At 41.7% G+C, this 27,072-nt stretch overlaps 1 protein-coding gene across 1 annotated transcript in view; it reads right to left on the bottom strand.

Moving 5' to 3' along the window:
* The window catches only part of LOC122795116 (dapper homolog 2-like), a 172,991-nt gene that overhangs the window by 99,818 nt on the left and 46,101 nt on the right, over nucleotides 1-27,072 (bottom strand). Inside the window, exon 2 of the mRNA XM_044063661.1 lies at nucleotides 6,551-6,683. Within this exon, the coding sequence (XP_043919596.1) occupies nucleotides 6,551-6,683 (133 nt within the window). The remainder of the gene's footprint in view (nucleotides 1-6,550; nucleotides 6,684-27,072) is intronic.

Here is a 27,072-nt window from a genome sequence, read left to right as displayed (position 1 = left end):
AGGTCTGACCACTCTTTTTTTTTCTGAAGACCTTTTCCTGTAAGGATTTCAGGTACCTGACAATATCCCATTAGGTGAGTCTCATTTCTCAAAAGGACACAGGCAGCTGGCAATGCTAACTACTAAAAGTGATGGGAATATGATGACACAAGAGCTCCCTGCCCTACATTTTCATACCCCATATTAAAGACAACAAAGCGATTCATCTTGACTAGGGTAGTTCACGACACAAGCTCATTGGTACATAAATCTGCTAATGTTCTGAAAAGCTGCAGTGCATCCTCCAGTCATTTACAGATCTAATTTTAGAGATATCCACAACTGCCTAGCTACCAATAACACATCACAAAAAGTACAGTTTTGTACCTACCATAAATGTAGATGTTCGAGTGCTAATACAGCTGCAGTCATAACAGATGGGTTCTCCTGCCGTCAGGCGGGTCCTCGGTCGGCCAAATTCCAAAGTCTAGGTTCGGCGTCGGTTGTAGTCACTTCTTCCCTGACGTCAGTGTGACAGGGGTATAAAAGAACCAGCCGACGCCATTTTCTTCAGTTTTTCTTGCCCCAGATGTCAGGTGCCCCCAGAATGAAGGCAATACATAAATTTGTGTAATAAAGCAATACCATATAATCAAAAGACAGTAGTGCAAGCAAATACATCAAGAATAAATACCCCAATCAGGTTGCATGAGGAGATGTTAGCCACTAGGCCTGTCCCAAGAGGGGAAGGAGGGAGGGAAACCTGGACTGCAGCTGTATTAGCACTCGAACATCTACATTTATGGTAGGTACAAAACTGTACTATGTTCATCGTGCATACAGCTGCAGTCATAACAGATGGGTAGAATCCCAAAGCTAGGAAAGGGGTGGTAGGCACTAGGTGGAACTAGGAGGAGCCAGAATGCCCTGCAATACTGCAGTGGCAAAGCCCGCTCTAGATTTGGAGTATAGTGGAAGGTGGTAGTGTTTGGAGAAGGTATGCACAGAACTCCAAGTGGCTGCTTCCAAAATATCTTTGGTAGGAACTCCTCTGAGAAAAGCTGCAGAGGTAGCCGTGGCCCTTGTGGAGTGAGATCTGATGCCTGTAGGTACAGTTTTGCCATGAAAAGAATAGCAAAAGCGTATGCAGTGGGCTATCCATTTTGAGACTGTCTGTTTGGAAATTGGCTTTCCTTGAGCTCCTATAGCATAGGACACAAAGCTGTTCTGATTTTCTGAAAGGCTTTGTTCTGTCCAAATAATAACGCAGTTGTCTGTGGATGTCCAAGGAATGTAGTAATCTCTCCCCTTTGTTTTGAGGATTAGGATAAAAGGTAGGTAAGTGTATAGCCTGATTCAAAGCTGCCCTGGATACCACTTTTGGCATAAAGGACGGGTTGGTTCGTAAGGAAACTCTGTCCTGGTGGAAGATGATAAAAGGCTGCACAGCCATGAGAGCTTGTAGTTCCGATACCCTACGAGCTGAGGTAATAGCCAGAAGGAAAGCTGTTTTCCAGGACAAATAGTGCAAATCTGATGAGGCAGCTGGCTCAAAAGGAGGCAAGGTCAGTTTTTCTAGAATGAAATTGAGATCCCAAGCAGGTATTGGTTGTTTCCTTGGGGGTTTTAGATTCTTAGCCCCTCTGAGGAACTGTCTTAAGAGGGGGTGAGAGAATAAGGGTGGATCAGTGTTGTATTCTGCAGAAATGGCTGAGGCATGGATTTTGATGGAGGAGAATGAAAGTCCACTGCTTAGCAGCTCAGCTAGATACTGTAATATTTGAGGTAAGTTCAGTTTTCCAGGATCCTGGCCCTTTTTCTCATTCCAGACACAAAACCGTTTCCATTTTGCTGAGTAAGCTTTTCTAGTAGACAGTCTTCTGGCCTCCAAAATGACATCCTGGACCTCCTTGGAGAGTAGGGTCTGTTGTGATGCTAAGGAATCTTCCATGCGGCTAGATTGAGTGTTTTTAGCTGACTGTGAAGAGTTTTGAAGCTGTGCTGAGTCAGGAGAAGAGGCATTAGAGGCAGGGTCCATGGTGGGGAATGCGTCAGGCTCCTCAGGAGTGGATACCAGTGTTGTCTTGGCCAGTCTGGAGCAATGAGAATCATCTTTGGTCTGTCTGCTCTGGTTTTTAATAGAACTTTGGGCAGCAGAGGAAGAGGTGGGAAGGCATAAACTGTCATTGATGTCCAACTGAAAGAGAGAGCGTCCACTCTCCAGGCCTTTGGATGAAAAATCCTTGAGCAGAATTTTGTCAATTGGTGATTTTTGTGGGAGGCAAAGAGATCTATGTCTGGCCTTCCCCATGTTTGAATTATCTCTGTAAAAACTTGAGGATGCAACTTCCATTCGTGTGGATCTGTCATATTTCTGCTTAGGTCGTCTGCCAGCGTGTTTTCCTTGCCTGGCAAGTACTGTGCTTGTAGTTCGATTTGTAAGTCCAGGGCCATGTTCCAAAGTGACATGGCCAGTCTGCATAGGGGGTAAGAATGGGTTCCTCCCTGTTTGTTTATGTACCACATAACTGTGGTGTTGTCCATTCTTATCAATAGTTGACCTAGTTGAAGAAGGTCTTTGAAAGCTATAATAGCATTTATTACTGCTAGCATCTCCTTTTGATTGATGTGAAGGTGCTTTTCTTTTTGGGACCATTTGCCCTGAATGCACCGATCTGTCATGTGCGCCCCCCAGGCGTAGTCCGAGGCGTCTGTTGTGATGACTTGATTTGCTTGAGGCTTGTTGAATGGGAGACCTGTGTTTGTTTGGCAAGCTTGAACCCACCACAGAAATCCCTTTTGAAGATGTGGAATTAGTGGTATTATTGTTTCCAAGCTGTGGCTGTGTTGAGACCATAGGTTTTTCAGGTACCATTGAAGTTTCCTCATATGCAGCTTTGCACATGGGATTAGTAAGATGCAAGATGCCATGAATCCCAGAGCCTGCAGGATTTTCCTTGCAGTCAGCCTGGTGCAATTTGCTAGTGTTCTGAAGTATTGAGTTAGTTGCCCCTGCTTCTCTGGCGTGAGGTAGGCCATCTGGGTGTTTGTGCCCAAGTTGGCACCCAGGAAAATTATTTTCCGAGAGGGTATTAGCCTTGATTTCTTTTTGTTGACTGTGTATCCCAGAGAATTCAACAACATTATTACATAAGCCAGATGTTTCAGAAGAATGTGCTTGCTGTCCGCTTGGATCAGGCAGTTGTCCAAATAGGGGTATATTTGTATCCCTTGAAGTCTGCAGTAGGCAATTACTGATGCCAGGCATTTTGTGAATACTCTGGGCGCAGTAGATAAGCCAAAGGGCAATGCAGAGAATTGATAATGTGTTAAACCTGCAAGAAATCTGAGGTATCTTCTGCAATTTTGTCTGATTGGGACATGCAGGTATGCCTCCTTGAGGTCCAATGTTACCAGCCAAGACTCCTTGCCCAGCATGGGAAGAAGCTGCTGTAGAGTGAGCATCTTGAATTTTGGTACGAGTAGAAATGTGTTTAGGATGGATAAGTCCAAAATAGGTCTCCAATCTTTTCCCTTCCTTGGTACCAGGAATAGTCTGGAATAAAAACCTTGACCTTGTTCGTGCGTAGGTACCTCTTGAATAGCTTTCATGTCTAAGAGATCTGAAATTTGTCTTTTTTGCCTCTGCCCTTTGATTGTGTGGCAGGTTTGGTATGCCTCTCATTTTTGGAAGGGTGTGAAAATGGAATCTGTAGCCTCTGTTTATAATGTCCAGGATCCATTTGTCTTTTGTGACAATATGCCAATTTTTTGAATATAATGCCAGTTTTCCGCCTAAGGGTGCTGCCATTTGAGTCTTGCTTGGCATGCAAAGGGGAAAGTCATTGGGCTTGCTTTCTGAATGGTTGCGAGTTATCCTCACCACCTCTTTGTGTAGGAGCTTGCCATTGTCTGCCTCAACGATCCTTGGGATTGCCCTCTGCCCCTCGGGTGCCTGTATCTACCTCTTTGGGGTCTGTCCGTGGCTGGAAAGGACCAATTTTTGGAAGGCCAATTTCTACTGAAACGTGGGGGTTGTACCTGTAGAAAATCTTTCACTGTTTGCATTGATTTAGCCTTTTCCTCCATTTTCCTTAAAACCTCCTCAGCATTAGCACCAAATAATACATCCTTTTGTAGAGGGGCATCTAGTAATTTAGCTTTGACATGATCTGGTAAGGTTTGTCTACGTATGACTGATCCTGTAACAGCAGCTGTACATGAGGCTTCTAGAGCATCAAAACCACATTGTAAGGTATGTTTACCCACTTGTTCTGCACTGTACATCAAATCCTGCAACTCCTTCAAGTCTGGTTGTTCAGGTTGTGACATTTTACTTCTCAATTGTGATAACAAAAACTGTTGGTACTTTAGCATATGGAACTGACAGTTTAATGCCCTCATGGTTAAGGTGGCCGAGGTATATACCTTTTTTCCCCACCTTTCTAAGGATCTGGAATCTCTCTCGGAAGGTAATGGGTTTTTAGCAGTGGAGGCCTTAATTCCCTTGGGACCCTGTGAGATGGTTTCTGGGTCAGCAGCATGGCTTTTGTATAGAAATTGGTGTGAGTCAGGGACCCTGTAATACCTGTCAGGCTTGACTGGGGCTGGAGGTAGAGAATCCGGGTTAAGGCAGGCCTCCGAGTACACATCATCTAGTATGTCCAAGACAGGAGGTATAGCCAGAGGCCTGTGCTGAGGTAGCAAGAGAAATTCCCTAAGCCTTTTCTTGGAATCTGAGTAATCTTGGCCTTCCCAGTGGAAGTGTTCCCTTAAGGTATGCAGTTTCCCCAAATGAGTAATCCTCTGGGGGGGATACAGATGGAATGGACTCCTCTGCATCGGAGTCTTCAAAAGGAGAGAAAGAATGTTCCTGTTCATCAGAGTGCTCTGATATAATGGAGCCCTGATCAGAGGAGGGGGATTCTTCCTCCACTCTGGGCCTTTTGTCCGGGGGGTGTTGAGAACCCCTGATAAGAGTAATTAAATCCTCAGCCCTTTTAATCATCTGTTTTTTAGGCATGGGACCTGGAGATGGGCCCTGTGTAGCTGGCCTCTTAGAATGCATGGCTGCTTTAGACTTAGTGAAAGCCTTGATGGAAAAAGAAGAGGAAGGTCTGAAGACACCTTGAGAGGAAGTAGACCTGTCCACAGTTTGAGATTCACCTCCAAGAGTGGCTTCGGCATCTGTAGTCGGGGTGTGGGATGAGGAGCCTACGACCTCGGGCACAGGAGACACCGCCAATGAAGTGTCGTCGGTAGTCAGGGGCTGCGTAGGCGCCTCGCTGAGAACCAGACCATGTGTAGTCGGCTTTGGCGTGGTGTCGGTAGAGGCCGCGGACCTCATGGGTCGGTCCTTATCTTTGCGCTTTTTAGACAAAACTGGAGTCGGAGTATCCGATGACATAATATAGTTAAATGTTTTGCCAAAATAATGCTGGGCGAACTCCGCCCGACACTTAATGGTGCGCTTGTTGAATGTAGCACAAAAACGACAGGCCGAGACGTCGTGGTCTGGGCCTAAACATGGAATACAGAGGGAATGGAAATCCTTATGCGGTATTTGCTTCCCACATGAAATACAATTGTTAACTTTGTCTGACATCGGTCTGAGGCAAGAAAAGTTTCCCCAACGGGGTACTTAGCTTTCAAGAAGACTTCGGTTGCAAAATTTTCGTAATTTCAGGAGCTGGCCGACCGGCACTTGCGAACTGCTTCTGCTTCGGGCACCGCGCGGCAAGAAAGACTGAAGAAAATGGCATCGGTTGGTTCTTTTATACCCCTGTCGCACTGACATGAGGGAAGAAGCGACGACAGCCGACGCCGGACCTAGACTTTGGAATTCGGCCGACCGAGGACCTGCCTGACGGCAGGAGAACCCATCTGTTATGACTGCAGCTGTATGCACGATGAACATCAAAGCTACACCCTTGCATCCTCAGAGTAGCTATCCCTTCACAGGACACACACAATATCAACTGGTTTATAGAACTAGCCCTTCCATTGTACTTCAGATTAACTAGGGGATTCATAGTGCTTTTTCACTCATGCCCAATGACTCAGAGTAACCCATAATGTCAAGTTTCCACTATCATGACTTCCATCTCTGGAAGTCTGCTAGCCTATCCTTTAACGCATTTCTCTCATTATTCCATCAATGTACAAAGCATGTGATTAGTGCTACAGTGATGTCATTTTTGATGGCAGGGATGTTAAATAAATACCAGGTATTCATTCCATTGCCTCAGGAACCTAAATGACAAGGATCAGTATGTGTACTACATTCATTATGTATTACAAGCTCTATAGAAAAACTTGGCAGTGGCTACATCTGCACTCATGTCCACATGCATGTGCATGTCTCTGCTTGCATGCATGCATGCATAGGTGCAGATATTTTGTGTCAAGTGCATTGTGGTTATCAGTGCTTTATAATTTTAAATGCAGTTATGTGGAGTACACCCTAATGAAAAACAAGTTTGCAGAAGACTAATACACTTTAATGATATTAATATCAGATTCCATCAAACAACGGTACAGAATATGACTAAAATACGTTACTGGGCATTACCTGAACTAGGACGGCTGTCACTCTCAAGGTGTTCTGCTGATTCACTGCTGACACCAAGCTGAAGATCACTGAGCTGCTGGTCCAACTGCTGCAAGTGGCCTTTAAGTCCATAATCCTGTCTTCTTAGTCGAGACTGTAACAAGACAATGTGTGTTAATGTTCTGCATACATGGTCCCTGACTTCGATATTTATGGAGCATATCACACTAATCCTAAAATGTGTGCATGCACTCAGGAAAGAAAATACATGAGAAGCTAAACACCGAGTAAATTTTAACATACCACAATAGTGGAACTCTTTATAAAACTGTGGACACTGAAGAAATCACTAACATAGAATAACTATTTACAAACAGAAAATGTGCAAATGAGGGGAAAAAAGTAAGCATCCAAATCCTCACATGTCTGTGTGTTAAATGCCCATGGTCTTACTCTGTTCTGTTTTTTTTTTCACATAGCCAACTCTAATGTATAAATAAAAAAATATCCAGATCCTCAGACATTGCTCATGTGCTAAATGCCAATGGTATTAGTCTATCCTTTACGGTCAACTGTTTGTAGATACCTAGCTGAATATATGTTAAAACCTTCTTGACCTTCATTACAGATAATGTTTTCTCCTCCAGTTGGTCACTCCTCCTACAACTACTGTTCTTGCACTGCTACCAGTATCTGCTCCCATTGCCTCTGGTGCCTCTTTACTGGAGACATAAGTAAGGTTGTTTTCACTGTGCAAAGTTCTCAGTCTCAGTTTGGGCTATGTAACTGGCATTGTACCTCTTTAAGTTTTCGAACACAATGCATTGCACGGGTAACATTGTCAACTTCTCAGGCCTTGCTCGTCTTTATTTCCATATACAATTCTGTCCAGGGCATTAAGGGAGAAATGGCACCTATAGGTACTCACTGCAGTGAGAGAGAGAGAGAAACAGAGAGAGAGAGAGAGATGTTCATCCCAGATGACTGGGCAATATGCATTTTACTGCCAGTGTACAGCAAAGGAGATATTCACAATTGCGGGCAGTACAGAGATAGCAAACTAATGTTGCACTGCTAGAAAGTGTTGGGAGGAGGTGTCTGATAAATGAATATGCAGAATAGTAGAAAGCAAGAAGGAAAATGAGTGGTTTGGATTCAGATCAGGATGCAATACATCTAACCCTGTTTCCAAGGAATTTGGTAGTGGAGAACAAGCGGGAGATGAAGAAAGAGTCCAACTGGGCATTCCTGTACATGAAGAAAGCATACAACAAGGTACCAAAAAGTTGATTTAGGTAATCCTGAGATGGTCTGAAGTCCCACAAACATTTAGAGTTAGTGCAGGCTATGTACAAGGACCCAGTAATACAAATAGCAACAGTGTTTGGGCCTCACAAAAGGATTCCAAGTGGGAGTGAGTGCACATCAGGGTTCAACTCTTAGTTATGAGCAAATAAATTGGAGGGGACATATCAATAAAGCAGATACAGACAATATGGCAATACAAGCATACTTTGAACAGGAATGTTAGCAAATGGTAGGGAACTGGAATGCAAAACTGAAGGCACAGGGCATGAAACTTCGTATACACAAAAAAGTGGTAGTGTCCGTTTGAGAGCCGAGTCACATTAAAATGTTCTGATGTAATTGTATGCAATGTGTGTGATCTCACATGTTTTTTGAGTTATGCTTGTTCATGCATGTGTTTATATGTATGTAGCAGGACTGTTTCAAGTTAGACTCAGAAGTAGGAGAGAATAATTCATCTGTACATTTCTACTTGCAAGATTACTGAAAGTTTTAGCCTTGAAGTTACCTCAGGTTACTAATATGGCTGGAAAATGGTCTTGGCCAATGCAATTTAATAAACCAGTGGCCCACCTAAAAACATTTAAAGTAAAAAGGAGTGAAATTCTTTAGTCTGACTAGATGCCAGAAGCATATCAGAAGCATTTAAAGTGTCTAACCATATTCCAGTTAGTAATAATATATGCCATGTAGTACTGTAGTTTTACCCCCTTTAAATTTAGTAAACACTTGACCTGGTTAATCCCAGTAGGCCAATAGCCTCTTCTCAGGACAGAGCTAAGGTATTCATATGGAGTGGGGGAATTTGGCCAGGCCAGGACACTGGGGAACTTGCTCTACTCTTTTTGATAAATGAAATAGGATCATTTACCTCCAACTGAGCTACCACCCACTCAGGCAGACACAGCCTTGGGTTAACATCACATCCAAAAGAAAGCAAACCAAGGAGTGTGGCATCCCCCTTATACTGTACTGCAGGGTCAGCACAGGAAAATTCTCAAAACTGACTTTTCTATTGCTAACATACATAATGTTTTACTAAAGCCTTAAAACTTTCCTTTAAAGTAAAAGCACATTGAGTGAGGCATGCCAGAAGAGTTGCATATTATTCTTTATTTGTCTGTGGCTGTGGATTTCCATACTGGAACATAAAAATAAAAGCACCTTATAAAACAAAATCGATGAATTCAATAGAGTTCTCTAATGACCAGTCCCTCTCGCTGTCTGTACTAAAAAAAACTACAGTCTATAAATACTGTCAGTTACTTTTATTACAATCGTTTCCTGCCTGATAGTTGAATAGACTCCCTCTCTGCATTACCAGTTTGTCAGGTAAATCTATTCAAACTGCTTGCTTATTCTGTCAAACAACTACACATTATGCTGTAGAACAGGTCAAGTGTTCTTCAACAGTGGAAACAAGTAGAAATAAATACCTAGAGAGTACTAGTAGAAAACAATGTTTTAGTTCAAAGCTGTGCACTAAACACACAAGAACTGATGAATTGTTTGGAGGGAACAGCATAAAACAAACTCGACCACCATGGCTAGAACGTGCAAAACTTTTAATATAAAAACAATAAAAGCCAAAAAAATGCTTTCACAGCTGATAGCTGCTTCTTCAGAGCATAAAACATTAATGAAAGTGCTTCAATACTTAAAATACAAACTGACCAATCAAAAGACCATACACATGTCTCCTACTACAGATGAGGTAACCTGAGCTCATTCACAGAACTCCATTCTTAAAAACATAAGAGGTAACCAATAAAATAAATGCTTGAAGCCACGTGATTGCAAGACTGGTTTGATAGATAAAGTGACATTCAAACCAGGAGGCACATCACTTTAAGTAAATGGTCCATCTGGTAGCTCAGTACATTCCATAGTATTTTTAATGCCATCCCCTCTAATGGTTTATCCATTAATCTCTAAAACTGTAAATTTAAAAATGTCACCTGTATGTTCTAGAACTCTCTCAACATTTGTTTTTCTGATATAAAAGCTACTGCAGGCTTGGCACTTAGCATAATAAATCACATTTAAACATTTATAATCAGCATAAAAATCAAAATAAATATGATAATTCAGAGAAGGATGTTCAATGGTGCTTGTAACCCAAATATATTTACATGCTTGAAAACATCGGCATGGAAAATTGACAGTATGATCAGAGTGGACAGATTTGACACATTTAGATTGTTTGCAACATAACTCTTGTTTTAATGATTTGTTGTTACAAAAGAAAACTTGAGTACAAGTTCAAATGCCTTCTTGACCATATTGTTAGTCATAAGCACTGGCCAGTTCTTCTTTATGATCTCACATACCATTCCCACATTACTGGAATATGTAAGCGCAATGTGAGGGGTGGCAGTATGTCTAACAGACGAACAGGATACAGCTTCATTACGTTAAGTATGGCTGGGCAGTGGTATCCCTCATCAGGCATACTTCGGTAGCCACTCTGAGTACTTCTGTATGTGAAGCACCTCTTGACATAAAACTCAAGACATCTGACCCAAAGCTTCATCAGCACTGCTATCCTATGTGACTCTAGTTTTAGCACAATGTGAAGCCTCAATATTCTAAGTAGCTGTCTGTTCAATACACTCAGAGTTACATGTTTAGGATGTATACTGATGTTGTGTAGGATGTTACTTCTCTTGCATGACTTTTTGTAAATCATAATCTCTACCCTGCCAAGTGCATCCTTTACAACAGTAATATCTAAGAATTCAATAGAGTCCTTAGAATAGTGATGAGTAAATCTTAAAAAATTGTTGTGGTGTGTGAATACTCAAAGAAGGACAAGAGGCTATTGGACATACATCTCCATACTAAAAAGATGTCATCTACAAAATGTCTGCAGTAACTAATGCTATCAATAAAAGGATTATTAGAATAAATATTCTTGTATTTCCATTGTACTAAAACTAGATTGGCATAGGAGTTGGCACAAACCATGCCCATTACTACCCCAACACACTGCAGATAAAATTCATCTTCAAAAATAAACACATTATTTCTCCAGAATAAGTTCAAGAAGTGTACATGTCAGCATCCCTTTGTTTGTGGAGAATTCTCCGCTTCAGGATAAAAATGCTGTAATGCATTCAATACCAAACTCATATGGTATAACTGTAAATAATGAATTTATTTCAAGTGTAACAAGAAGAAATTGTTCAATATCCTCTAAGTCTTTATACTATGATTGCAGGTCTCATAAAAAAAACTTTAGTTGTCCTTCAGGACACTAGGTACACCATTTAGAATAGGTTGCAGTGTTCTTTCCACAAAAACAGATAACGATTCGGTCACCCAACCTTTACAGGAGACAATTGGCCACATGGTGGGGTCATTCAAACTTTTATGTACCTTAGGTAAACCGTATAAAATAGGTAGAGCTGGATGCTTAATAGAAAAATGCTTGTACATATCTAAGAAGATTAACCCAGTCATATGCAAGTCATAGATATAAAATTCAACTTTATTAAATCAAACCTTCCACTTGGTGTCTCTAGAGAGGCAAATATGTAGTGGCATCCGCTAACATTTGACACATTTTAGTCAAATAATGCTGTTTGTCTATAATGACGATACCCTCACCTTTGTCTGCTAGGTGAATTTCTACACATGTATTCTCACACAGTATCCTTAATGCATTGTATTGAAGTCGTATTAAAAAAGGAGGCTTTGTTCTCAAGTGAAAACTTTGACTTAAGCCATTCTCACAAAGACTGGTGAATACATCAATCAAAGGATGTGTATTTGGTATAAAAGAACTCTGTTTCTTAAAGGGATTCAGTATAAGCTGTCTTCTACATTGCGGCTGACTCCTTAACTGCGTTCCCTCTGCTTGCTCTCTCTCTCAGTCAAGTTTGTCTTTTTCATCTCCATACTGACAGCGTACTGTTAGAAGTCCTGCACGCTGCATTAAACGGTTGCAACGAAACTCGCTCATCACACAGCTCTGTTCTCTTACCTTGCAGTATCTCCTTATCTGCAAAGTATGTTGGCTTAGTTTTTACATTTTACAATATACTTAAGGCATTAGCTACTGTACTCTCTAGCAAGTTGGTATGCTGTAAAGTAGCTTGGCAGCAAGGAAACCCCACCCCCATTTCTTAATAGACTGCCCGTTAGTTTCAACAAACTTATGTATATTACATGCTGGACTTTAGCCTGTGTTAAGATATTTGCCTGTATCCATACATACCAAAGCTTGGAAAATACTTGGAATCAGTGTAAGCCTCGCTCCTCTCCCTGCCCCAAATTCCCACCCACCCCCACTTCTGCTAAATTTAAACTAAACTGACCACTCCCATCTAGCTAAGAACCAATCAGAGCCTCGTACATCTCTGAACAGCCCTCCCCCCTTGACCCATTTCCTCTATCACATACTTCCACACACTATAAGGGCAATCAGTTATCAAAATTGGCCCATCCCCCTAACAAAATGCAGGCAAGTAAAAAATACTAAATTATCCTACTGCCTATATTTATTTATTTTTATTTATTTAACATTTGTTGACCGGGAAAGTCCGACTAGGTTCCACAGATCCTGTTTTCAGCGGAGGCCCGGGGAGAAATGCTGCCAAGCTACTTTACAGCTCTATATTATTTCTATTTTACCATCTTACTGCTTATGAACAAGAACTTGACCATAGTATTCACTATCCAAATGGTCAAACAGCCACCCACAACTTCACACATAAAACAAATTACTTTACCATCCCCAACACACCAAATCTACCACTATCAACAAAATATCACCCCTGTAGAGCCACAAAACTTAAACCTAAAGACAAAGACTATATAAAACTTATAAATAAACTCCTAAAGCTAAGAGTATCCTGTCACTATTACCTTATAATAAATGGAGACATTCATCCCAACCCCGGACCATCCACCCTGGCCCATCCTGGCCCACCCACATCCAATAATCCTCACTCCCCTATCACAACCCCAACAGTCATGCTCCCACTTTCTATGTCCACTATTTCCCTCCTAGCATTTCACCTGAATATTAGAAGTGTTTAACAATAAGATTCACAGCGTACACGCCCTTCTAGCAACCCACTCCTCAGACATTATGCGCCTTACGGAAACCTGGCTAAAACCTAATACTATCAGCAATGAGATATTACTTTGTGGATACAATATTCACAGGTTAGACCGCACTAGAAAGAAAGGAGGTGGGATAGCAGTCCTATACAAAAAATACTCTGTTAATAGAGAAGCTATTCAACCACCCCAATTCAATAATACAAAACTCCTCATAACCAAACTACAGATCAATCATAACAAATGCTTGAACATCATCTATGCATATATTCTGCCAGGCAACAACTTAAATACTCTGGAGGATATCCTTCACTGGTTATCCACTTCTTATCCCCAAGAAACAACAGTTCTTGGTGACTTCAACACCAACTGGTACCCCTGCTCCTCTGAACCCCCCACACCTCAATAAACCTATCTGGGTTTAAACAGACCATAACCTCTCCCACCAGGATAAACAAACTGTCCAACAGGGAAAGCATCCTAGACTGGATCCTAGTTCATAACCAACCCCAACAATACACATCTGGCACTTTCCTTGATGACCTTAGTGACCATTTACTAACCTACATCATAAAACACAAGGCAGGAAACCCCCACCAGACCAAATATAAAACACTTAGAAATAGGCAAAACTTTGATGCGCCAATTTTCCTAAATGAACTAAAAGAAGTTGACTGGTCAAAACTAAAAAATCTACCACTAGAGAGTCTATAGCTTACTTCAGGACTAAACTCCTAAGCATCCTTGATTCCCATGCTCCAGCACGCACGATAAAATCTAGATCAAATACAGCCCCATGGCTCACAAAGGATACTAAAATCAAGACTAGGAACAAAGCCTGTGCCAGCTGGAGATCAACTAAAGGCCCACTTGACCATTTAAAAACTCAGGAACGATACTAAACAAATCTGTTTTACTAGACAAAAAAAGCTTTTACCACAATCTATTACAAAAACCCCAAAACCCCAAAACCACCTTCAAAAGTTCTGGGCAGGCCTAAATCAACTTCTACATCCAGGTCATTCTACCACCCCAACTCCAGCTAACCACACCCGCCACTTATAACTTTTTCACTGAAACAATACAATCCCTAGCAAATCAATTAACCCTCACAAAACTAAACCACTCCCCTTACCAACCCACCAATCACCCCCAATTTAGCTTCCAATCCACTAGTTTTATCAAAACACAAACTAAAACCTACCACCATCGCTGCTGACCTCCTCCCTGCAGAATACCTACAAATAGAGGCAGATGCCATTGCATATCTCATATCTATCCTAGTCAACAGAACCTTATCTGAAAGCGCTATCCCTTCCCTTTGGAAAATATCCCAATGTCATCCCACTCCACAAAAGGTGGAAGTTCTATAGATATATCCAGCTATAGACCTATTGCCATTCTTTCCCCCTAGCCAAAATAATGAAGAAATGTGTACACAGACAACTAATGCAATACCTTACGCAGAATAACTTACTAACTCCCAGCATGGCTTCAGGCCAAACCATAGCACAACCTCAGCCCTCCTTTCCTTTACTAACACCATAAACCAAAATAGGAATAACAATAGGCTATCCTCCGCTCTCTTTCTTGACCTATCAAAAGTCTTCGACATGGTCAACCATGAACTTCTCATTATCTCTCTCAAATCTATTTTCCTCAATAAGCACACAATCCAGTGGTTCCAGTCCTACCTGACTGGTAGACAACAGGCAGTATTATGGCAGGGCAAACTCTCCAGCCATCTACTTTTCACACTTGGTGTCCCTCAAGTTTCCATACTGGGTCCACTATACTTCTCTATTTATATCAACAACCTTCATACTGCTATCCCTAAAGCTACCTGCATTCAGTATGCAGATGATTCCACTCTGATCTGCTCAGCTACCTCCCCATCCAAAATGCAAGCCCTAACCCAAAATACATGCAACACTATTGAGAACTGGCTCGCCAACCAACACCTACTGCTGAAACCAATGAAACTAAACGGCTACTCTTCACCCCCACCAGCAAATCTGCCACACTTTCTTTCTCTGTCACGTCAAATAATGGTACCACTATCTCCCCAGATCAACACACTAAACTTCTAGGCATCATCATAGACAATAATCTTAAATTTAACCCCACTGGCTAGGACTGCAATCGCCCAGTCACACCTACTCTCTATTCTACTATATGCCTCGCCGGTACTCTCAAAACTCAACAAATTGAAATTAGATAAGCTGTCCCATAGCTACAACCATATTGCCAGATTTGTCACTGGCTCCACTTACAGAATCCACCACTGCCAGAACCTGAAACAACTAGATTGAATTGAATTAGACTAGACAGTTCTAGCCAATCAACTCAATAGCACACAAAATTTTGTACCACCCTGAGGTTACCCCCTCACTTGAATATCATTAAGCCCTATAGCAACTTGAGATCCTTGCGATCAGCCAACAAACTACTCGTCCAAACCCACAAAGCTAACAATGCTGCTGATGAATCCCTGTTTTCCAACTTTGTTGGCAAAACCTGGAATTTGTTGCTAAACCATATAACCCTACAATCCTCCACAGGTCTATTCAAAAATAACCTCAAACAGTATCTCAAAATGAACTGGCTCTGCCTGTGTACCAATCCTGATTAAGTTAAATACTGAAAGGAGAATCTCTAAATATCAAGCAGGTAACTATTTCACCACGCTCTGTATGCTAATGTCTCCTGCCTTTAATTGTATCTGACCATGTGAATTGTGTATCCCTATTAGGGAACATCAGGAGCCATTGTACATACTCACTTTGTTTTTTATTCTTTGTTGTAAGTGTTGTTTTTATAGTTTATATTTTTTAAATGTTATCTTTGTAATTTATCTAATTGGAGCTTTTCTCCCCGGGCTTCCACTGAAAATGGACATATATCCAGTCAGACTATCCCGGTAAACAAATGTAAAATAAATAAATAAAATAAAAAATAAGGGCTTCTTGCTGAGGAAACACTAAGGTTAAGTTAGTATTTCTTGTAAACAATTTTCAAATCAATAATCGTATCAGTAGTGTTTGACTTCTTAGCCAGTATAAATGAGAAGCCTTTGTTCAGTAAACTCATTTGGTCACAGGTCATATCAAAAGATTAAATATTTATAAGCAAGTCACTTGATTTGTGTTTCTTGTGTTCATCTTGTGTGCTCTGCTTCCCTGACTCAGGGACTGAATATGTCCCCTTCTGGGTCGACTTCGGGACCACCCCCTCCCATAATCTGTCTCTATTGGTAATGGTTCTGTCAGGGAAAATTAGGAGTGGTAGAAGGAGCATTAAGCACAGTTGCATCATGTGGTTGTATAGGAAGAAAATTATTACTACTGACTGCTTCACTGATATGCACCTGTGTGAATTGTTAGTACTTCCAGGACTAATGAAAGACTACATGTATTAAAGTGGGGCACTGTAAACATTAATAATTCATATTTTAGTGTTACTGTGTTCTTTACAACATACCAGGCATACATGATTGTTAAACTGGATGCATGTAGCCTGAATGTTCAGCATATGCTGTCTCTGGAAGAAAAGTACAGTTGTGTACCTACCACAAATGTAGATGTTCGAGTGTATTCACTGTTGTAGTCATTACACTTGGGCTATCCTGCTGGCAGGCTACGGCATCGGTTGCCGTCACCTCTTCCCTGACGTCAGTGCACCAGGGGTATAAAAGATGCAGCTGACGCCATTTTCTTCAGTTTTTCTTGCCCAAGATATCAGGCGTCCCCAAGAAGGTAGGCAATACATATTGCTTATAAAAACATACAATAAAATAAAATCAATACCTTCATCTACAAGCAAATACACCACATAGGTTGTATAGGATAGAGAAGTATAGATAAGTCCCAGCAAAGAAAGGGGTATGGAGGGTGGGTAACCTGGACTGCAACAGTGAATACACTCGAACATCTACATTTATGGTAGGTACACAACTGTACTATGTTCATCGTGTTTCACTGTTGCAGTCATTACACTTGGGTTGAATCCCAAAGCTGAGATAGGGCGGCTGGGTCTAAATAGGATTAGGAGTGGCTATGAGGCCCTGCAGAACTGCAGTGGCAAAGCCTGCTCTGGATTTAGAGTAAAGAGGTAAGTGATAATGCTTGGTTAAAGTGTGCACTGAACTCCAAGTTACAGCCTCCAAAATGTCCTTGTTTGGTACTCCTCTGAGAAAGGCTGCTGAAGTGGCTGCTGCCCTGGTAGAATGTGGCCTAATATTCTTAGGCACTGTCTTGCCATGCTGTGCATAGCAGAAACGAATACAGTGCCCTATCCATTTTGAAATAGTCTGCTTTGAGATAGCCTTTTCTTTCTTGTGATCCTGCAGCATATGCTACAAACAGTTGCTCAGTTTTTCTAAAAGCTTTTGTTTTGTCCAAGTAGAAGTGTAGCTGCCTGTGTATGTCCAAAGGAGTGCAGAAGTCTTTCCCCTTTATTCTGGGTATTTGGATAAAATGTTGGCAAACGAATGGTTTGGTTAAGAGCCACACTGGATACTACCTTTGGCATAAATGTTAGGTTTGTCCTTAGAGAAACCCTGTCCAGATGAAAAATGATAAAAGTTTCCACTGCCATTAATGCCTGTAACTCTGAGACTCTTCTTGTTGAAGTTATTGCTAGGAGCAGAGCAGTTTTCCATGATAAGAATTTTATATCAGCTGTATTGGCTGGCTCAAAAGGAGGCAGTGTGAGCTTTTCTAAACAAAGTTGAGGTCCCATGTAGGTATCGGTGCTCTCCTTGGGGGTCTTATGTTTTTTGCCCCTCTGAGGTACTGTCTTAGCAGTGGATGAGAGAAAATAGGAGGTTCCATATTGTAATGAGCTGAAATGGCAGAGGCATGGATCTTAATTGATGAGAAGGATAGGCCTTTGTCCAGCATCTCAGTTAGGTATTGCAAAATCTGAGGAATATTTGGAACAAGTGGTTCAAGTTCTTGTGCCTGGTTCCAAGCACAGAATCTCTTCCATTTTTCTGCATAACATTTCCTGGTGCTGGGCCTCCTGGCTTCCAAAATGACATCCATAACAGCTTTAGAGAGAGGTGTGTTCTGAGTGGCTATATTATCTGCCATGCAACCAGATTTAGGGTTCTGAGTTGGCTGTGCAGGATCGGATTGATTTGTTGAGTCAGAAGATGAGGAATTTGAGGTAAGGTCCAGGCAGGGCCTTGAGACAAGCTCTTTAGGATTGGGTACCAGTGCTGGCGTGGCCAGTCTGGGGCAATCAGAATCATTTTTGGCTTCTCTTGGACTTTTAGGAGCACCTTGGGAAGGAGAGGCAGTGGTGGAAAGGCATAAACTGTTAGGGTTTTCCAGTTGAATGATAGAGCATCCACTTTCCATGCTTGTGAGTGATTAAGTCCTTGTGCAGAATCTCTGTAGTTGGCAGTTGTGAGGGGAGGCAAAAAGATCTATGGCTGGGCATCCCCATTTCCTTGTTATCATGCTGAAGACCTGTGGATTTAGTTTCCACTCGTGAGGGTCCATGAAGTTTCTGCTTAGTTCGTCTGCCAGAGTATTTTTCTTTCCTGGCAGGAATTGTGCCTGCAGATGTACTTGATAGGTCAGTGCTGTGTTCCACAAAGTCATGGCTTGCCTGCAGAGGGGGTAGGAATGTGTGCCCCCTTGCTTATGTACCACATAATTGTAGTATTGTCCATCTTTAGTAATAGTTGTCCTGGATGTAGTAGATCCTTGAAGGCTGTCAGGGCATTCTGTACAGCTAGCATCTCTTTTTGATTAATGTGAAGATGCATTTGGTCCATGGGCCACGTGCCCTGAATACATCTTCCTGCCATGTGTGCCCCCCAGGCATAATCCGATGCATCCATTGTTATTGTCTGCCTGGCAGTGGGTAAGGTGAAGGGCTGTCCCTTGTTGTGGTGACAGGTCCTGGACCACCATCGAAACTCCTGTTGTAGACGGGGAATTACAGTCACTATTGTTTCCAGGCTGTGGCAATGCTGAGTCCAAACACTTTTTAGATACCATTGTAGTTTCCACATATGCAGTCTTGCATATGGAATGAGTAGAATGTAGGAAGCCATGAAGCCCAGGGCCTGCAGAATTTTTCTTGCAGGGAGCTGGGTCTTTGTTGCCATCATTTGAAAGTAATGAGTCAGGTGCCTTTGTTTGTCTGGCGTGAGATAAGCCATCTGGGCAGTTGTATTTAAGCTTGCACCCAGGAATATTATCTCTTGAGAGGGCACTAGTTTTGATTTCTTTTTGTTTACTGTGTACCCTAGGCAAATTAGTAATCTTTTTACAAATGCCAGATGTTTTAGTAGAATGTCCTTGCTCTCTGCTTGAATAAGGCAGTTGTCCAAGTAGGGATATTTGAATTCCTTTATGTCTGCAAAATGCAATTACTGTTGCCAGGCATTTTGTGAAGACCCTGGGCGCAGTAGATAAGCCAAAGGGCAGTGCAGAGAATTGGTAATTCTTTGAGCCAGCTATGAATCTGAGGTATCTTCTGCAAGATTGTCTAATTGGGACATGTAGGTATGCCAGGTCCAAAGTAACTAGCCAAGCCTTCTTGCCCAGCATGGGTAGAAGTTTCTGCAGTGTCAACATTTTGAATTTTGGAACATCCAGGAAAGTATTTAGAATTGACAGGTCCAGTACTGGTCTCCAGGCTTTGTCCTTTCTAGGTACTAAGAAAAGTCTTGAGCAAAATCCTTGCCCCTGTTCTTGCTGTGGTACTTTTTGAATAGCTGTCATGTCCATGAGAGCAGAAATTTGTTTTTGTGCCTCTGCCCATTGATTTTGCGGCATGTCTGGCATACCTTTTGACTTTGGTAGGGTGTGAAAGTGGAACCTGTAACCCTGAGAAACAATATTCAGTACCCATTTGTCCTGGGTGATCATGTGCCAATTTTGTGAGAAAAGTGCTAGTTTTCCCCCTAAGGGTGCTGCCAAAAGGTAAGTGCTTGGCATTTGTAGAGGGAAGTCATTGGGACTGTTTCCTATAAGGTTGTGATTTGTCTTCTCCGCTTTTGGGAGCTGAAGCACCCCATTGTTTAGGTCTGTATGAGCCGTGGGGCTGAGATCTGCCTCTTGGGCATAGTATCTGCCTCTTTGTGGCCTGTCTGACACTGGAAAGGACCAATTTTTAGAAGGCCAGTTCCTGCTAAATCTAGGTGGCTGAACCTAAGAAATCATTTACTGTCTGCATTGATTTTGCTTCATCCTCCATTTTCTTTAACACCTCTTCTGCCTTAACACCAAACAAAGTATCATGCTGTAATGGAGCATCCAATAATTTTGCTTTAACATGATCAGGTAAACTTTGTTCTTTCAACCAAGCATGCCTTCGAATGACAGAACCTGTAACTGCGGCTCTGCAAGAAGCCTCTAAGGAATCAAAACCACATTGCAAAGTATGCTTTCCCACTTGTTTAGCTGCATGCAATAAATCTTGCATTTCCTTATTGTCAGGACAATCTGAGCTTGTAAGCATTTTCTGTTTTAACAAAAACATTAGGTATTGTTGATATTTAAGCATGTGAAACTGGCAGTTTAAAGCCCTTACAGCTAAAGTAGCAGAGGTGTAAACTTTTTTCCCCCATCTATCCAGAGCTCTAGAATCCCTATCAGAGGGAACAGGGTTTTTAGCAGTTGAAGCCTTAACCCCTTTGGGACCCTGAGAAATTGTATCTGGGTCAGCAGCAGGGTTTTTATAAAGAAATTTATGAGAATCTGGGACCCTGTAGTACCCTATCTGGCTTGACTGGTGCAGGGGGTAAAAAATCAGGAGACAAACTGGATTCAGAAAAAAACATCATCAACAATGTCTAGTACAGGGGGATAGCAAGGGGCCTGTGCTGAGGCAGTAAAAGAAAGTCTCTGAGCCTTTTCTTGGATTCTGAATAATCCTGGCTCTCCCAAGGGAAATGCTCCCTCATGGTGTGCAAGATTTCTCCAAAAAAGAGTAATTCTCAGGAGGAGAGGCTGAAGGGATAGATTCTTCAGCGTCAGAGTCCTCATAGGGAGGAAGAGAATATCCCTGTTCTGAAGAGGAATTAGAGGAAAAAGAAACCTGGTCAGAGGAGTCATAGTCAGTGTCTTGCGGGATGGGAACCCCTGATCAAAGTAATTAGGTCCTCTGCCATTTTAAGCATCTGTTTCTTTGGCATGGATGACTGTCCAGGAGAATGCTGTACTTGTTTCTTTGTCTTTAATGGTGTTTTAGACTTTGCCTTGGCTGCTGAAGTGGACTTGACAGTAAGCTGTGTAGGTCTGAAAACACCCTCAGAAGCCGATGCCTGCTCAGCCGCACCGGACCCATCTGAGGGAATAGTTTCCGTAGGCCCAATACCTTGAGTTTCCAGAGGCCTAGTTGTCCCCATGTGGGAGTCGGAGGTGGCCTGTGGCTCTGAGGTAGCGGGTGTCAGGGACTGCGAAAGCGCCTCACTGAGAACCGGTGACTGGCCTAGAAGAGGCTTCGTCGGTTTTGGACCTCGGATGCCTGTCCTTTTCTTTGTCTTTGCATTTTTTATGAATTCCAGTCGTCGGTTGTTCTGACGGCATTATGTAGTTAAACCTTCGGCCAAGGTAATGTAAAGCAAAATCAAACCGACGCTTAATAGTGCATTGGTTGAATCTAGCACAAAACCGACAACTAGCAACGTCGTGGTCAGGGCCTAGGCAAGGAATACAGTAAGAGTTAAAATCCTTATGAGGTATTTGCTTCCCACAAGAAATACAATTGTTAACTTTTACTGACATCGGTCTGGAGCAAGAAAAGGTTTCCCCAATGGGGTACTTAGCTTTATTGAAGACTTCGGTTCTGAAATTCAATTTCGAAAATCTCAGGAGTCGGCTGACCGGCACTTGTGAACTGCTTTTGCTTCGGGCACCGCGCGGCAAGAAAGACTGAAGAAAATGGTGTTGGCTGCATCTTGTATACCCCTGGTGCACTGATGTCAGGGAAGAGGTAAAAGCAACCGAAGTCGGACCAGGACTTTGGAATTCAGGCAGACTGCGGGTAGCCTGCCAGCAGGATAACCCTAGTGTAATGACTGTAACAGTGAAACACGATGAACATCTATTTAGTAGCAAGAGAGATTCCTAAAAGATCATTCAGAAATGCTACCGCTGACTTAACACATTGAAGTAGTAAATGCTCTATCTAAAAATAGGAGAAAGTATAGTGCCATATCAGTCACTAGTGATGTTAAAAGATCATGCCTAAAGCTGCATAATACTTTTTTTATACAATAAAAACAAAGGTTGTTTTATACCCATGCATAAAAAGAAAAAGTTTGAAATATTAACATTTTGCTAAAACAATATAGTTTTCTGCCTAACTATCGATTACTTCCCTGTGCTAATCTAGCATTATTATAACTGGAACCCAAAACAACATAATAACCCCCTGCCCTCCCATGAATATTAATGCCATAAACATGGCTTATTACATTTAGTCTTCCTCATTTGGAAGCAATATTTAAAACATAATATTTTATTAAAGGCTTCAAAACCCACGCTTCTTTTCATGCAAACAAATGTTCACAAGTATAAAGATGCATGGAAACACTTTTTTTGTTGAAAGTAAAAGGATGCTGTGTGCCTTTAAACATGACCTTTAAGTGATAAAGAGTCTGAAATCTACATTTTAGTTCTATTCATATCAATGCATTTCATGATCTGATGTAATCCTGCATATTATTATGCAGTAATAATTATTATTGTATTCATTTTGTTATAACAATAGTCAGGAGAGGTCAATAAAACTTTAATTTGAGAAGCACTACAAATATTTCAATTCTGCTTTAAAGTACAGGTCTATTTCTGCAAGAAATTATTTTGTAGTGAGAATGAGAAAATATTTCAGATATTATCTAGAAATGCTGCAGTGGTTTTATAACACATCCTGCTACTTCTGAAAGGAGGAGAGGGGAGGAGAGGGTAGAATGCTGCATCAGTCAGTACAACAGCTTTACTGCCGATTGGAACACTAGAAACAATAAACTTGCCATATTAATTACTGCGGCACTGTCAATGTGACTGTGAAGTTTTCCTGCCTCACAGTTCAAAGTCTGCACTATTGGCCTTATCTATGTCAGCATACAATTTACTTGTTTTATTCCATCATATATTGCCCTGCTGAAAGAATGTGTTGGGCTTGTGCTTGAACACAAGCCAACGCAAACAAGATGGCTACTTATCTGCATCCCTACACAATATGGTCCATGCAGAAAAAGGTGATGTGTTTCAGTGCTATTTGGTGGTCCAAGAGTAAACAAAAGTCCAAAAAGTACATCTGTGTTAGGAACTTATCATAATTGTAGACATTAAAGCATATTCAATTTTGCAGTTCTGAATCTTGACGTTTCTACCTGTAGAAGCAGGACAGCCAGCCCAACTTCCAGAGTTCTTCACTCTTTCCTCTGTGGGCCCAGCAGACTCCCATGTCACATGCATGCTAGGACATCAGTGGTATAAAGTGTCACTCATACCATCTTTGGAGATTTCTTGGCCTGGCAGGTGCAGATTTGCTCAATGAGCACAACACACCCACAGATATTGTGCCAGGTGGAAGAATCCAATAGGAGAAACCCTAAAACTGCCTGATCAGGCTGCTGCTGAACCCCAAGTAGGTGGGAGTTTTGTCAGGTGGTGGGTGGGGGGAAGGCTAGAAGGGCTAGTTTAGGTAACATCTGAATGTGGTTGGTCTTGGAGGCCTTGGTACATGGATAAATGACAAAAATGTAAGTCTGGTCTCTCTCAACATCATCTTGTACAAACATTATGCAAATGCAGGTGTCAGATTTTGAGGCCCCAGGACCAACCGATGGCACAGAGATTTCATCTTTTGAGGATGTGTTAGTAGCAAAAGGCATGGCGATCTCCTCAGATGTCAAGCCAAAGCCATCAGCAGACCAGATGCTGGATGTGAGGACCTGCAAGGGCACCTCATTGACAATGGTGCCTTTGAGCCTTGGGGAGGGGGTCTGTCAGACTCAGAGATTTGTCAGCCTTATGGGTACTCTTCTCCTTTGGGACTTTCTCTGCAGATTTCTTTTTCTTCTGATGGAAGTCAGAGGAAGAGCAAATAAACGACATGGCAGACCAAAACTGGAAGCGATCCTCTTTATTCATAAGTATTCCTGAAGAGATTTTGCTCTGCATTTTGTGGCTCTTTTGTTAAACAAAGCACATTGAGGACAACAGAGGATGTCATGATACAAGTTAAAAAAAAAAAAAAGATTGTAAAAATCTCTGAGGATTGTTTCCTCCACCCAGCACAACTGTTGTCATTAGCACCAGATATCTGCATCTGGTTAAAAAACACAGCAACAAGGACAAGAATTGTTTTTCCCAGCAAGGTAGCTGTATGAAAACTGTGGCAGCAGACTAACCAACAGACTGGAACCAAGACCAGAAACTAAAGCTGCTCATAAAAACTACAACAAGAAAGATCTAAACATGGCCGTGGTAGGCATTTCTTTATATCAATAACATCATGACATCCATATGAGAGGGAATCTGAAGGGCCTGGATTGGGAAGGGTGAAGAACTCTGGAGGTTGGACTCGACATTAAGCTTTTGCAGTCAGGAGTCCCAACAGCTAGCACTTATGAAGAACAACAACAAAGTGAAATCAGAATCAAGTAACTGGAATATACAAGGATTAAGTGTCAGCATACCTCTCAACTTCTTAGTGCAAGAAATCTGGACAATGTCTAAAATAATGGGTGGGGGGTTCAAAGGCCCAAAAATAGAGACAGATTTTAAATATTGCTCTTATAAACTTACAAAGTTGCTAGAATACTTGGACTTGTGTTATGATGCATTTTCTGACGGCTATGAAGTATGAAACAAGTGTGAAACTCTTGTTTAGGGACTTCAATTCTTAGTAATTTGCCATACACCACAAATTTTATGAGAAACAGACGAAAAATGAGATAAAAATTTGGACAGTCTGCAAAAATTCGGACAGTTAAGAGGTATGGGTGTCAGACAGGTACAGTATCTGGAACTGTAGGGATATCTGATAATAGGACTCCTGATCCTACGCTCATTAGGTAGCCTGTTCCTTACTCACTACAGCACAAAATATACAATACCTCACCTTATCCATATCAGATCTACCAGACTCAAGTCCACCCATGCACTTGCACTTGTGTGCATGCACTACTACCTGTGGAGTCTTGTGACTCATTATATCATAGGCCTTCTTTGAGGTATATTTGCTCCCTCACTACCTCTCAACAGTTTCTCTTCTAGCCATTATCAGTTAAGCTTGTTTCCTGCTCAACTCCGACTCTGCTTTCTTGCTGTCTACTTTTTACTTCTGTACTGTTGTCTTTCTTATAACATCATCTCTACATATTCTCATTTTATATAGTTTTCCTGTTAGGCTGTTTGACATAAAATGAACAGTGTCATGCATAACGTTTAACACTTTTATGTTGCACACATATCTTGTTTCTGGTGTCCAACTGATCTTGCACTTTTTATCAGCTATAGACATACAGGTTTTATTTTCTCTGTTTATGTTTTAATGGACATTTGCTTGACTACATGTTCCCCATATGGGCTGGTCTCCTGACATTGCTTAGTCCACACTATCCAAGACAGGTTGGTAGCATCCAGTGTCTGTGGCATGCACCTTTATAAAAGAGCCAAACATGACCACCCAAGTTACCAAGTAGGACCCTAATCCCTCCTTATATCCTCAATGCAGGTCTCTTCCTTCTCTCTCTCTCTCTCTCTGTGTGTGTGTGTGTGTGTGTGTGGGGGGGGGGCATTCCTATTACAGCAGAGATCTCATTACTCGGCTGCCCACTGCTATGGTAAATCATAATTACACTGTGCTCATCTTCAACATCATTGCTAGGAGTACTAAAGCAGTGCTAACCCTGGTGTCAGTCCTAACATGGAGGAGCCAAAAGGCCTTGCAAGTCTGCAGTGGCAATACTTGCCCTTCTCCCAGAAAAAAATATCCAAGTTTGCCATGCTTTGAAAAAGAATGGATGAAAGTTCAGGGAGCAGCCTCATAGATACTCCATGTCTAGACATTTCTGAAAAATGCAGTAGATGCTGCTGATTTTGCAGGATGAGCTTTTTATATGATTCTTCAAAAACTTCTCATGGGAGTTGTAAAAGTAATGCAGTGCAGCTAGTTAACCATTGTGTGCTCTGCCCACATTTTCTTTCTTGCTCAAAACAGAAAGAGCTGGCTTGATTTTATCCATTCCCTTGTTCTGGCCATACAGTATGTTAATTGTCTGCACACTTGCAGGAAATATAGTGGTCTTTCTCCTCCATTTTGGGATTATGGAAGTAACTGAATGGTTTGATTCAATACAGCCTCTCGAGAGAAACTTGTGTATTAATGGCTTTCTATCCAAATGGAAAGTTGTTTGAAATAGTTCACTGTCCATCAATGCATGCAGTTCCAGGTACCTACATAACAGATTACATCTACAAGGAAAATAGATTTCAAAGACATAAATCTGATTGCGCAACCAAATGCTTGCTCAAAGGAGTGCAAAAGTCTCTACTACAAAGTTCAAATTCTAAAGGGGCTGCTGGTTTCTGGGTGGCTTAAGGAGAAATACCCCTTAGGAAAGACATTAGCCTCATTCAAAGATGATAATGGAAGATTTATAGGAAAGCACTGTGAAAGAAAAAACAAGAATATTGTAACCTTCCATACCCTGAAGGTAGACCATAGGTAGTGAAAGGCTTGCTGAACCATTGCTTTCTTTGAAGAAATTTGGTTAACTGAGCACAACTAAGAAAAAGCATTTCCACTTGCTAAAATACAGTGTTCCAGATATAGGATTCTCAGTTTCCTTCAAAATTCAAAGAGCTTCTGAGTCATATGCCACCCTGTCTGTGATGTAGGACATAACCTCCAGGCAGAACTGCCATGCTGGTGAGGGTGGGGTTCACTAAAGTCTCTGGCTGATGAATCAGAACAGGAAGATCAGGGTCTCTCCCATCTTGACTAGGAGTAAGAAAGAGACCCATGGTTGCTTGGCTAGAAAGAAGCTACAGATGTTTCTCCCTGGTCTTCATAATTACATGGGTAACGAGGGACATGGATGGGATAACATATGGTAATCCTATGCTCCCAACTGATGTTGAAAGCATTGGTCATGCAAGCTTACATAGGAATCCAAACAATCTCTTTAT

The sequence above is a fragment of the Protopterus annectens genome, chromosome 1.part0 (genome assembly GCF_019279795.1).
Source record: "Protopterus annectens isolate FY-2018-M chromosome 1.part0, PAN1.0, whole genome shotgun sequence".
Classification (NCBI taxonomy): domain Eukaryota; kingdom Metazoa; phylum Chordata; order Ceratodontiformes; family Protopteridae; genus Protopterus; species Protopterus annectens.
The sequence above is the reverse complement of the archived record's forward strand: the minus strand, read 5'-3'. Positions and strand labels throughout refer to the sequence as shown.